Source organism: Penicillium hispanicum, assembly GCF_028827665.1.
Source record: "Penicillium hispanicum strain IBT 35686 chromosome Unknown utg000004l_segment0_segment0, whole genome shotgun sequence".
In the NCBI taxonomy this organism is placed as follows: Eukaryota; Fungi; Ascomycota; class Eurotiomycetes; order Eurotiales; family Aspergillaceae; genus Penicillium; species Penicillium hispanicum.
The window spans coordinates 3,355,787-3,368,348 of NW_026623196.1; the positions used below are offsets into that span (position 1 = coordinate 3,355,787).

The following is a 12,562-nucleotide window of genomic DNA, read 5'->3' on the forward strand; positions in this document are numbered from 1 at the left end:
AAATAAGCTAATAAAAATTAATAATAAAATATATTTAGTAGCTTTATTTATAAGATTTTATCCTCTAAAACTATAAATTAGTTTTTAAATAGTAAATATCCCTTTTAGACTAACCACTTTTTAGGATTATCTAACTTTATAATTTACTAAGCTTAGTCTAAAAAAAGGTAATCTTTATTTAATATTAAGATTTTTTAAATTAGATTACTAAAAGCTTAGATCTTTATAATTTTAACTATATATATTTAATTATCTAGATATATTTTATATTTAAAAATATAGTATAGTAGTAGTTTATATTCCTTTTTTTAAAAGTTAATAAATTAAACTTCCTTCTAAAAGAGAATATTAGCTACTATATTAATTTTTCTAAATTAATATCTAATTAAAAAATAGAACTAAAAAAGTAATTTTACTTATTTAGCCTATTTTTAGCTAAAATACTATTTAGTTATAAAATATTTTAGTATTTTATAATTAGTAAAAATATTAAAAAGTTAACTTTAAAAAAGACTAAATAGTTTTACTTTTTATTTTTATAGAGCTTAGATCACTATAAATATTTTTTTATTATAGATTTTATAATAAATTTTTAAAATAAAGATAGTATAAGAAAAAAAATAGACTAAATACTAAACTCTATTTTTTAGTTACTAAAAAAAAGCACTTATTACTATTTTATTAAAGGTATTAGTATTTAACTAAATTTTTATTTTAGGATTAAAATAGGCTAAAATTAGTACTTTAGTTAATACCTTTTTAAATTATTTAAAGGCTCTTTTATAATCTAATATTTAGTTAAATAGTTAATCTTTTTAAATAAATTAGTAAAATAGTCTAATAATCTAGTTATACTTTTTAATAAACTTTTAGTAGAAATTATAAAATCCTAAAAATAATAAGACTCCTTTTAGGATTATAAAAGTCTTTTAATTTATTAAAGCTATAACTTTTTTTAGGTTTACTTTAATATTTTTAGTATTAGTTGACACGGTGAGCGGGGCGCCGGAAACGGCTCCCATTGTACCGCCATGTTGCCGTCCCCGACCGCCTGCCCGTCTCCGCATTCCCCCTTCCTCTTCGGGTATGGCGCCCGTGGCCTGGCTCCAGTTCGGGTTTAGCCCCATTCCCGGCCGCTTTGACCGCCCTAGCCATCTGCCATCTATCTATAAAAGATGTATCGCCCTCTCCCTTTCATCGACGCACTTTCTCTTCTTTTCCCCTCTCCCCCTTTCTTTCTCGGGCCCACTGTCGGTTGCGCATTGGCTTTCAGCCCGATGCACTGCCCCTTTCATTCGCCGGAGATGACCGCTCCATTAGAACCCTCGTGCTTGTTCTGGCCCGCGTTAGCTGCAATGCTGTCTAGTTGACCAGGAGCAGAAATGCTGGGCCGATCCAGTTTTTCACTGCATCGTGTTGGATGTCAATACTATTTCCCCCAAGAAGCCACTATAGATCCTGCTGCAGAGCTCTCTTAATCGTCTTCTACTGTTGAGGGCTTCTCGAAGGTCTGTCTTCTCGCTTGCTTCCCTTGTTGCGAAGTCGCCTCAGTTGCCTTCCTTGATGCTCGATGCTCCGCTTCATCGCCCCGTCTGACACCCCTATCGAGGTTACATTGCATAGCCCTTAGCGACGCAGATCTCTCAGCTGTTTGCTTCCAAACGCCTCGGCCTCGCAGTTGTCGTCATCGTCGGCTTCTCTGGTCCATCCGTACCCAATCGATGAATTTCGACAGCATGCAGCGGTGATGCGAGCCAATAGCGAAAATACCGTATGTTCGTCTGACCCAGGTCGATGCCGCATCAGGAGGTGAATTCTTGGTCGGGTGGCGGCAAGACGACATGATCATGCAATCTCGCGAATAGGACAGAGCTGACGACGACCGTGAGCATATATCATTGGTCGCAGGCTATCAGCGAGATAAATGGGAATTGTTGTATGTACCATTGAGCCTCCTGGGTACAAAACTAGCGTAATACCGCAACTTGTGGGTGCAGCGGCTTCAGTTATAGGAGCTGGTTGGCGTCTTCTGCGCTGTGAACAAAAGTGGATTACGCCTGTGGTCTATAAAGGAGACTACAATTCCACCTAAATAGCAAACTGCCACACAACCCTCCCCAATATCTTCCCCTTCCCCTTTCCTACTGTGCCCTATACACTGCCTCCTGCCTATAGTCCTAATCCTGGTTTCTCCATCTTTACCTTGCTTAGTTGCCTTTTCTTTTATGCAATATACCAAGCGATACTTTTCGCTTAGACTCTTTCCGGCCATGGAATCCTTTCCAGGACAAAACGCAGCCTCCGCAAGATTCTCTCGATGTTTATCATTATCCAAATCCTATCTTGATCACCACTATATCTATTTCCTTAAATTCTCGTGACTCACTGAGATACCTAAATATTCATTCTTATACATCCAAGCGACACCCCCTTCCTCCCTGACCGCTGGTAGAGGTTTGCTTGAACAATAGCCTATCATAGGAGATAGACACCCTGCACTAACCCACTATAGAGAATCAAACATTATATATAAACCCTAGAGTTAAGGCCCTCGACTTCAAGGATTTTCTGTACTTACAGGATTTATCCAACCCTAGAGATAAGGTATATCCGCTGAGCTACAATAATCTAGGCCAGGATTCTCAGTACCTACTCAGCTTTAAATTAAACAACCTAGGGCTCGCTCGCACTACCAGTTAGCACTCTTATATTAGCTATACTAGAAGTTCTATTCTGACTTAGGAATGTCGCGACACAGTGATTGATCCAGTAATTCTGAACAATTATCCTTTGCGAGATATTGAACAAACTCCAGCTAGTAAAGAAACCTTGGATATTTTGACCCTTTCTTGCTCGCCAGATAAAACCATATGTGGCCGTAGTATACGACCAAGATCGCGAAGGGCGATAAAGCGGGGGCGGCAGTGGTCCAAAATCGAGAAAGTTTCTGTTGTTGTGAACAATCGCCCTATGAATAATACTGGTTAGAGCACTCAGGTAAGCGGCCCTATGAAAATATCTTTTTCTATTCTTCAGGATCAATTCTCTTCTCTACCGGTCGAAGAGCGACTACAGTTCTTGTCCTGGTTATTTAAGGGTGCGCTGTCTCAATGCCTCTATATGCCTTCCCGCTCTAACGATGCATCAAAATCGAATAACATCTCTGAAGAGGAAGGGGTCACGACCTTACCAGCTGAGAAATCAAGCGGAGAGGCTAAAGTTGTCTATGGAAAACATACTTGTTCCTCAAGAAAAGGATTACCTTGGTTGGCAGAAGAGAATCGACTTCTGGTGCAGCTTAGGGGGGAAGAATCTCTTCCCTGGTCAGAAGTGTTTAGGCAATTTGATCAGAGGTTTCCCGGGAGGAGTCTAGGCTCTATACAAGTATACTGGAGCACGTCACTCAAGAAACATAGGCTTTCTTAACGGAGGACGTGGAATATGCGGTCTTTATCAAACAATACAAACAACGCCATGCTGTACAGGCTGTACTTTTATTTGTGAAGGCATAGAGGAGTATTAGCTTCCAGTTATAGTATTCTTGCTCAATCTACGAATCGCATAGCGAAATACGACCTCAGCTCTATCATAGCTGTATATTCGTCTCCTAAGCACATCCTTATCTGGCGCCTACTGTTGACTAGACTCACTGGGAAAGAAGCATTATCAACTCAAGACATCTACGGCCACCGCAATATATAATGTATTTTGTACTGTTGATATCTAATTTCTGACTTGGCATTGGAATTATTGAATCAGAGATAAATGAATTCTTGAGATGGATAAGTATAATGTATTCACAGCAACAGCTAGCTATCCCTAAAGGGAGGCATGCTGTTATCCTCTGCATCCTTATAGGGCCAATTCCGCCAACAGATTTCCTGCTGATCCACCCCTGACTGCCTAACTATTTCTATATAAAACTGCTGATTGCCCTCGATTGCCCTCCTATAGTTATCTAGCTCGGTCCCGCCTTCTGGATCGATATCAAGGTATCCTTTAACCTAGGATAGTAGTTGTTCAGAGTCGTTCCATTCACGTAATTCTGCTATAGCAACCTCTCATTCTTTGTCGCTGAACACAACTGGACAAACTACTAAGGAGATACTACTCTATACTAATGCAGTTATAATACCTACTAATACAGCATATAGGTTAATTACATCTACGTCCTAGGGATATCTAGTCTAGTAAATGAGATACTGCCATATTCCGAAATAAGGGAGCTTCAATAAATCTATATATTTATCATTGTGTACACCTATCACAGCTATATAGTAGAGGTTAGCCTCTTCTAAACAGAAGTTAGCTCTAGCTTATCTCTGTTGTTCGATACCTATCTTATTAAAATCATTGGGGAGAGATAGAATTCGTAGACTTTAAGGCTAGAAGGAGTTATACTCACAAAATACAGGATAACCTACTTATATAAAGTGGGGAAATATCACGGCATCTTGCCAGTCAATAATACCAATAATTTTAGTTAACCCAGGTGCCAATAAAATATTACTTAAACTCAAATTAGGATACCTCAGTGTTAGAGCACTGTAAGAACCCAGTCGAACCAAATAAGGCGCTAATTATAGGAATTATAAAAGTAACAAAATATACTTAGATAGATAAATATCGTAGTTAGTTAGTAGAAGGAATATCTAGCAAGGTTAAGCCTTAGCATAATACTAAATAATAGCTATCTCACGGCAAGCTACAGAGGTAACATAATCAACAGTAAAGAGCCCTATAGCAATAATTAGCCCTAGTCTTATTTCTAACAACCAAGAATAAACCAAGAACAAAGAGGGGAAAGGAGACCTATAGGGCCCATAGTTAATTTCTATTCTGCTTCATTCGCCATACCAAAACTGCCGGGCAGACACAGGACCAATACAGAAATCTTCCACAATAGGTATTTAGGTCTCCCTGCTAAGGTCCTTATTATAATATAAGCATCTATACGCAGGAAAATAGAAGTCAAAAATTTTCCTTTCTATATCTACGATTTACCTCATGATGTCTTTCACCTCCTCGGTTATAAGAGATAACCATCATAAGGACAGACTCTCCCCTTCCACCCACTCTATTAGAATATACTCTGCTCCAATAGGATTATCCGATGATATTGAATATTCCAAGACCTTTAGCACTAGCAGCTTAAGGATATCTCATAAAAAGTCCATTGTAGCTACCTCACTAGCAGTTATATAACAAGGAGGCCTGGCAATAGGCGTAGGAATTCGCGCAATCACTTCACAGCCATTCTTTGCTCGCAAAATAAACACTTTATTGAAGCCTCCCTCTACAAGCTTAGCAATATTAGGGCAAAAGTCTTATTCTAGTGCTTTACCAGCGATCTGTTGGAGCTCTATTAGTCGAAATTTGACGTATCATTCGTTTAAACGGTCGGCCTCGTTAAATCTAGCTAACATTAAGTAATTAAAACCAAAGCTATAACAAATATAACCCACATCCATCATCTTAATGTATTTCGAAAGAATTCCTTATAGGGTGCAGGGGAGCTAGTGGTTAAGTGACGGCGTGCCGAAAGGGACATAGCAGGCTACTAGGAACAAATCCACGGCTTACGGAAACAGGAAAAGAGTGATATGCGTCTAGCAATAGCGAGTCCCTAAAGAACGTTCACCATTTTTCATTTGGATAAACGAAGAAAACATCGAGCACATAAAGATATTAATGGAGGAGGGGTTACTTTTAAGGTGAAGGATGAAGCAGAAGATGAGGTCAACTCCATACGCTGCCAAGCCCTCACCGCCTTCAATTTGCATCTGATGTCCTATACCAGTCTATTATTGGACGGCTGTATTCTTTTGCCCAAAAGAAAATCCGCTTTGCATACTACTATCCTTCGGCAGTATTTGTCGAACCGGGAGAACCATGTGATATAAATCCAACCAATAGAACTGAGCAAATCGAAGCAAAACAGTGTGACTTGGAAAATATCTCCATAAGCGAATTTGATACCAAAGGCAAGCCCTACTGATTTAAATGGCCTCCAACCCATATGATTTGGCTAGACTAGCGAACCCACATACGTTATTCTAGATTTTACACGCGACACTTTACTCTAGGCGACACAATAGAAGGGAAACGAAGGACGAATAGGGAACAGAGAGTAGTCAAAAATAAATAAAAATATGGACAAAGCTTAAAGGCGCGGAGTAAATGGTACTGTGTATCCGACCGGCGAAATCAAGTGATATCAATCCATGAATATATCGGCCTAGCATATAACGGGAGTCTGATTTGCAAATATCCCCAGTGTGCACCAATTTAAGGGGTAAAACTGACTAGAACATATAAACTAAATACAAACGGTTTCAAGAGAAGGAATAATTACACTGGGATTTCTTTGCTCCGAAAGTTTATCCCACAGTTATTTTCCACACACTCAGGTGGTCAGCTAAGACCAAGGGAATCAGGTCCGTCTGCCCAACAGAACATCATGATCAGGCCTACAGCTGTTGACTGTTGACACACGAGTACCTTAAGTGCCTAAGATGAAAGGCACCTTATAGCTTAGAGATTTTTTGCTGCTGTTCTCATGATGTTCTCGAACTCCTCCTTGGTGGTATCTTCTGGAATTTCAAGTGTCTGGATCACTGCGTGCGACCCATTCTTTTTAATCCAGTCCTTAATCGACTTTGACTCGGCTTGCGCAGCTGCTTGCCAGTGGAAAACGTTGGCGGTTCGCGTAGCGCCTGGTTTCGCATTGGGCCTGGTGTCGGGCACTTAGCGTGTGTGGTCCCTAAGGTCGAAATGAAACCCGATATTCTTCAAGTCTCGCTGAGAAGTTGGGAATGTAGGCTTGCCAACCCCCGCGGTAGGCCTGGTAAATTTCTAGAGAGCGACGTCGACTTTTTGTGGATTCAAGATGGCATCGATTGCCTTCTTCCCAGAGTTCTTTAGTCCAGACATGGCTAACAGACCTAATCAGTCCTGCTAATCTAAAATGAAAGAACCTCACCCGTAATAAAACTCACCTTGACTAGAAATCGGCACGTAATAAGGCAGGGTTATTTCAGGGCAACTGAACGAATAACTATCAAAAATCTAAGTCTACTGACCAGGAGGGTGAACAAGCTGTTTTATATCTTACTCGGACAGTGTGGCTGTCTGGCTGAGTTTGTGCCTTGACGCCGTGGCTTAATTGATGCGCGATTTTTTGAGACCCTCGCCCCTGCATTTCTGTCGTTTCGTCTCAAGGAAGCTATGGATTTATTTGATTGGCTTGCCTTCGGAACATGGGCGCTAAAACACCCGTACTGTGGTCTGGAGAGGACTAGGGCGCTTATAATATTTCCCTCGATAAAGCCATGTAACCTCTTTACGCTTCCTGGAAGCACTGGGATAAAGCGTTAGCATCGGTCCTGTAGATAATCCGATCGTGCCTGACGGCGGGGGTTTGATTCTTCCGTATCGTAAGAGGGGACTCGGTATGTAGCGACTTGATATTTAAAGTATCCATCATATGATAACAGAGTATCGGAGATTGCTGGAGTAATTCATGGAACTTTTGCTGAAGACGCAAGTTGCCAAGGCACCAGGCAGTGTACTGAGCCATCCAACCAGTGCGGTGGGGCTAACTGATTGTTCACGTGCTTATGGCAGTTGATATTCTGCCTAACCCCGCTATCCCGACGATGACTTTGAGGCCCATCCCTCTCGCCTTCTACCGAAGCAATCCTCTAGAATCCCTGTTGCAACATACAACGGCGAATCTGGCTGCCCACGGGACGCACCTATGGCCTATCTTCGTCTAACTGAGAAATCCTCCGACCAGGGTCCCTGTGATGATCTGAGGAATTGGCTATCAAGTGCAGAGTTTTCCTCAACTGATGATGCGCCGCATATGAGGTTATGCTGGAATGTTCCCGCAGAGCTTCTTAATTATTTCAAGAAGGGGGTGTGATTTCAACAAGATTTTCTAATTTGTTTTATGTACATGCTGATGTTTAACCTAGAACATGAAAACAAGCTTGATCCAATTTGCGAACGGTGCATCCCCGCGGGAACCTTACGGCACTCTTACAGCAATTTCAGTGTAAGGAGGAACTGCAACCATCTCACTCGTTAATCACGACGCGAAAATCACCATAGCGAACGGCGAATCCATAGAATGGAGTGGAACAATTGAGATACTCGATTTGTGTATCTGCGTGGTTACCTGGAGCCGAGAAACCATTTGAAGTTTGCAAAACTCAGAGGAGATTTTTAGGGAGATGGTATGCCCGTTATCTGAGAAAAGGAGGGCAGGTCAGGCGGGGTGGATGGAAGAACGAAACCTTCGTCTGGCTCTCGCAAATATGAAGACAACAAAGGAATCTGAGAAATCTCGCTGAAAGATGGAATTGCATCTGAGTTTGTCACTGGTGTCTCTATTTCTCCGGCAGGTTCTTTCGGAAGTGAAGAATTAGGGACTGCATAGTCTTAGCTTTTGGATCTAGTGGGATTTTATCAAAGAGAACCAACTTTGATCGTTCTGCTGACTCCTTTCCTCACTTGTGGAAAGAGTATCGATTGTATACTGCGATGCCCCGATAGAAGGTAAGAGTACAATCTCTTCTCGTTGCATCACAGGACCTGGGAACCTTCCAGGTGGTTGTATCCTTGTATTTGGCATTTCGTGACGACGATCTGGGCAATTAAATGTTAGGCCATATGTATGTGAAACGTTATCTCGAAAACTCACCTAAAAATACCTGTTGAGACTGAGTGTCTTCTCCATTTTGGGCTGGCGTATCCCGCTCTTCGGAAATCGTTGTGGGTCTAGCTGCGTTGAAAGTCGAGAATGAATACAAAGCAGGCGATGCAAGCCCAGCTTCACAGTTAGTACTACGCCTTTTGTGTGCACTATTAAAATGGCTCTGTGAACTATTCGGATTGAACTGGGCCCTCTCGGTTGTAGGCGTTTGTGTTAATGGAAAGCAGAGCTCTTGGCTTTCCACATCCCCCAAGGCGTTCACCCCAAAAGGCTCCCAATACCATTTAAAAAATATGGCACGGGCGATCATAAAGTCGCAGTGAAGGAATATGCAGACATCCGCAAGCCTGTAAATATTAGTTGAGCTCCCTCTAAATTTCTTCTTCTAGCACACTCACTGAACTTTCTTTCCAAGGATGCACTTGATTATGCATGGTATGTTACGAGGCAATTCAATTCCGGGGAAGAGAGTCCATTCAACGAGAACAACAAAGCTAAAGAAGGAAGAAAGAGAAGGAAGAGCTGGAGATGTCTACATCCTGAAGGTCACGTGCCATCCCTCGGATTGGTCGAGGGATTTCTGCCGAAAAGCGATCTCCATTCGTAACAAGTATAAATCTCGGATAACCCATCGATTTACACCACCACGAGCTGATTGAGGGTCTCCAAAGAGTGGGATAAGACCTGTACGCCTTGTAGACCCAGAGAATGCAGCCCAAAACATTTGCTTTGTCTGCTTACCTTTGGTTGGAAGTCCACGGATATCACGGGCTAGAATCTGCTTCGACGGTGGAGTAAAAGTATACTCCCGACGCTCGCTAATCCCACGTTCAATAGTACACTCATCGGACCAAAAAACTCGGTCCCAATCCTCGGGGGTATAATCACGATAGGTTTGAGCCTATTCAAGATGTTTCGAGGCATGATAAGGCGTTAAAGCTGGTCGATCAAGGACAAGCCATTTCCGACGACCTTCCTCGTGTAGAAGACGCCAAATTGTAGATCGATAAGCTTTAAAATCAACCGTAGCGATCAATTCTTCGTACGTAACGCGTGGATTCTCGTTGATACTGTGTAGAAGCTTTGACTTATCATCATCATCGAGGCTTCGAGGGCGTCCAGATCGCGGGGATGTTTGATTTTCAACTCGCTGAGACGCTCGGTAGATGGTTGATTTGATCGTGCTGATTGGAATTGAGGGGTATTTGGCGTGGATCTCTTTGAACGTCCAACCAGCAGTCTGGCGCAATTCGACTAGCTTGGTGCGTATATAGGGATCTAGCTCGCAATTGCGGCGCCGAGGGGGTCTGACTGGGGCCCTAGCAGTGCGAATAGGAGGCATTATTAGCTAGTTTAGCTAATATAGGAACCATAAAGCGAGGATATACCAGAGCGAGCGCAGTACGCGTAGGGTTCGCGTGGTAGGCGGTGTGGGCGGTGAATAGAAGGCGGTAAAAAGTAGGACTCAGACTTTTGAAACGCCACTGTAGAAGTCTACCTAATACTTAGTTTACTAGTAAAAACTCCAGTTTTACTAGTAAAACTTACCAATAGACTCCTGCTCTTCCGCAACTGTATAACGACCTCCTGGGCCTGAGACTGTCAAGGTAATTCCTGGGTGGGCAGCTTTGTAGTGCTTCCGCAGGTTGTTCAGTGACGTAGATGGGGTCTATTTTACTAGTAAATAACTAGTAAAATGAATAAATTATAAGGTAACCTACTGTCTTCGCGCAGTCTGGGGCACGACAGAAAAGCTCATCGCAGTAAATCCGATACGTGCCGAGAAGTCTTGCCTAATTTGCCCCAAAAAAGGGTTCAAAGCAGACGCCAGATGCCAAAGATGGGTTACTATAGCGTACGTGACGCACAACGCAGTATTGCGGATCGGTTGGCCAGAGAGCGTGCCCAAACCGACCGTCGCATGCAGCGTGATGCCAGAAAAGCAGTCAATAACACCACACCAACGCCAGTGCCGCCCGATCTAGCTAGACAGAGAGAGAGACAATTGGCTGGGAGCCCGGAGATGAGATTTTTTTTTTTTTTTAATTGATTCGGTTACTTATAGGTAGAGAGAATCCAAATTGCTTCGAATTGGTATGTTGGGGTGTGGGGCGCCACTGGGCACGAATATTTTTTGAAAAAAAAAATAAAGTGGGGCTGGTTAGTCTATATAGTAACGACCACGTTCTGACACGCGATTCGCTAGCTGGTGGATTACATTATCAACAAGCTGCTTGTGCCACGCCTACCCAGTATATTCATGTGATTGTTTGGCCCCGAGTCCGTCCTCTTTTTGTTCCACTGAGCCCAAGAATAGCATGGGCTGTCAGCCCCTATATAATTGGCCCCCACTTTGAAGGAATGGCCTTTGAAGATCCTGAAGGAATATTACAATGGTTTTCGCCCCTAGTCTGTCCTCTTTTTGTTCCACTGAGCCCAAGAATAGCATGGGCTGTTAGCCCTTATATAATTGGCCCCCACTTTGAAGGAATGGCCTTTCAAGATCCTGAAGGAATATTACAATGGCTGAGCTGCAACTGAGGTATTTTTTCTCTCTTTTATCAATGACAACACCGGAGTTTTAAAATCGTGTACGTGGCCCCTGTGTCTACCCTTCTCTTTTCTTTGTATCTGCATCCGGATTCGAGGTGAATTATTATCGACTTTTCTCATTTGGTTCTCATAATGAAATCTCTCCCCTACTTATTAGCCCTTTTCGGGTGCATTCTTTTGGGTGCTATCGGGTCCCCAATATCAACGGATGTCAGCATCCTCACGAAGAGAGGGCTCGAGGTGACCGATGGGAAAGAGATTGTGTTAGTCAATACAAAGACTGGCTCAAAGAAAGATATAGCAGCAGTTAGCGATAACGACAAGGAATGGATCAACAAGTATGAAGAGAAGATCAAAGGCAGAAACCTTCCGTATACCCCCGAGTGAGTTTGTTCATTATTCCGCAGGAGCCTTTGTTCATCTTGAATACTAATATGGTTTGTGCCTATAGATACCAAGCATACTACGACTACGACCCGTTGGGTGAAGGAAAGGAGCCCACAACGAAAGCACAGGTTGGATTCTACCCGCCAAAGAACCAGGATGAACAACAGCAAGGAATCATGAAAACAAAGCTTGATGCTGCAAAGACAGAATGGAAGAAGACGGACACCTATAAGAAATTCAAGGAATCACTGGATGAGCTCAGTGGGGAGGTTGCCGTATCAAAGATTCTCGGTCTAGGCTGTGGATCGTTAAACGCTATAAATCCTTTCTCTGAAGCAGCCGAAACAAGAAACCAGGAGCAATCCTATATTCAAACGGCAATTATGCTTACTATACAGGAGGATCTGAAGAGCGGTAAGAGAGTTCTTGATATCATTTGGAAGATGATAATTCAAAACAAAAGCAATACAAAACAGATCACTAACACCCAGTAGGCCCGACGCTAATTTTACAAGATCCGACCTACGGAGAGACCGAGAGCGGTTTCTTGACAAATTCCGCGTCGAAGGGCAGTGTTCAAGTTATGAGTGACCCTGATGGATTCGACGCGATTGATGACAAGACCATCGTATTCAATATTGGAGGATACGAAGCTTTCTGGTACCGCATCGACAAGGGCCCAACGCCAGTCGCGATTATCACCGAATCTCTTGATACAACCATCGGAGACAAGGTTATGCTGAAGCCGCAGTCGGACCTACTCAGTAAATACGATAGCGACCCTAAGGAAGTGGCAGAGAAAGACGTTGCTGGCCTAGGTAGAAAACCAACAAAATTCTGGACGAGAGCGTGTAATTAGACATACTGAGGGTGGTTATCTACGCTAGAAGCTTGCTCGATAGA

The 12,562-nt window shown here is 42.6% G+C and overlaps 3 protein-coding genes across 3 annotated transcripts; 1 reads left to right on the forward strand and 2 right to left on the reverse strand.

Annotated features, from left to right (window-relative positions):
• Positions 1–3,809: 3,809 nt before the first annotated feature.
• N7459_005040 (phosphotransferase enzyme family protein) lies at positions 3,810–4,825 on the reverse strand (the record flags this gene model as incomplete). Its single annotated transcript, XM_056944224.1, has 3 exons — positions 3,810–4,004; positions 4,449–4,576; positions 4,813–4,825. The coding sequence occupies 3 exons, from the start codon at positions 4,823–4,825 to the stop codon at positions 3,810–3,812; spliced, it is 336 nt and encodes a 111-aa protein (XP_056801107.1).
• A 9-nt stretch (positions 4,826–4,834) lies between these two features.
• On the reverse strand, positions 4,835–5,046 carry N7459_005041 (uncharacterized protein; the record flags this gene model as incomplete). Its single annotated transcript, XM_056944225.1, is given in 2 exon segments — positions 4,835–4,987; positions 5,005–5,046. 2 exon segments carry the CDS (start codon positions 5,044–5,046, stop codon positions 4,835–4,837), a joined length of 195 nt encoding a protein of 64 aa, XP_056801108.1.
• Positions 5,047–11,404: 6,358 nt separating this feature from the next.
• Positions 11,405–12,518, forward strand: N7459_005042 (uncharacterized protein; the record flags this gene model as incomplete). Its single annotated transcript, XM_056944226.1, has 3 exons — positions 11,405–11,655; positions 11,724–12,073; positions 12,154–12,518. The coding sequence occupies 3 exons, from the start codon at positions 11,405–11,407 to the stop codon at positions 12,516–12,518; spliced, it is 966 nt and encodes a 321-aa protein (XP_056801109.1).
• Positions 12,519–12,562: the final 44 nt, after the last annotated feature.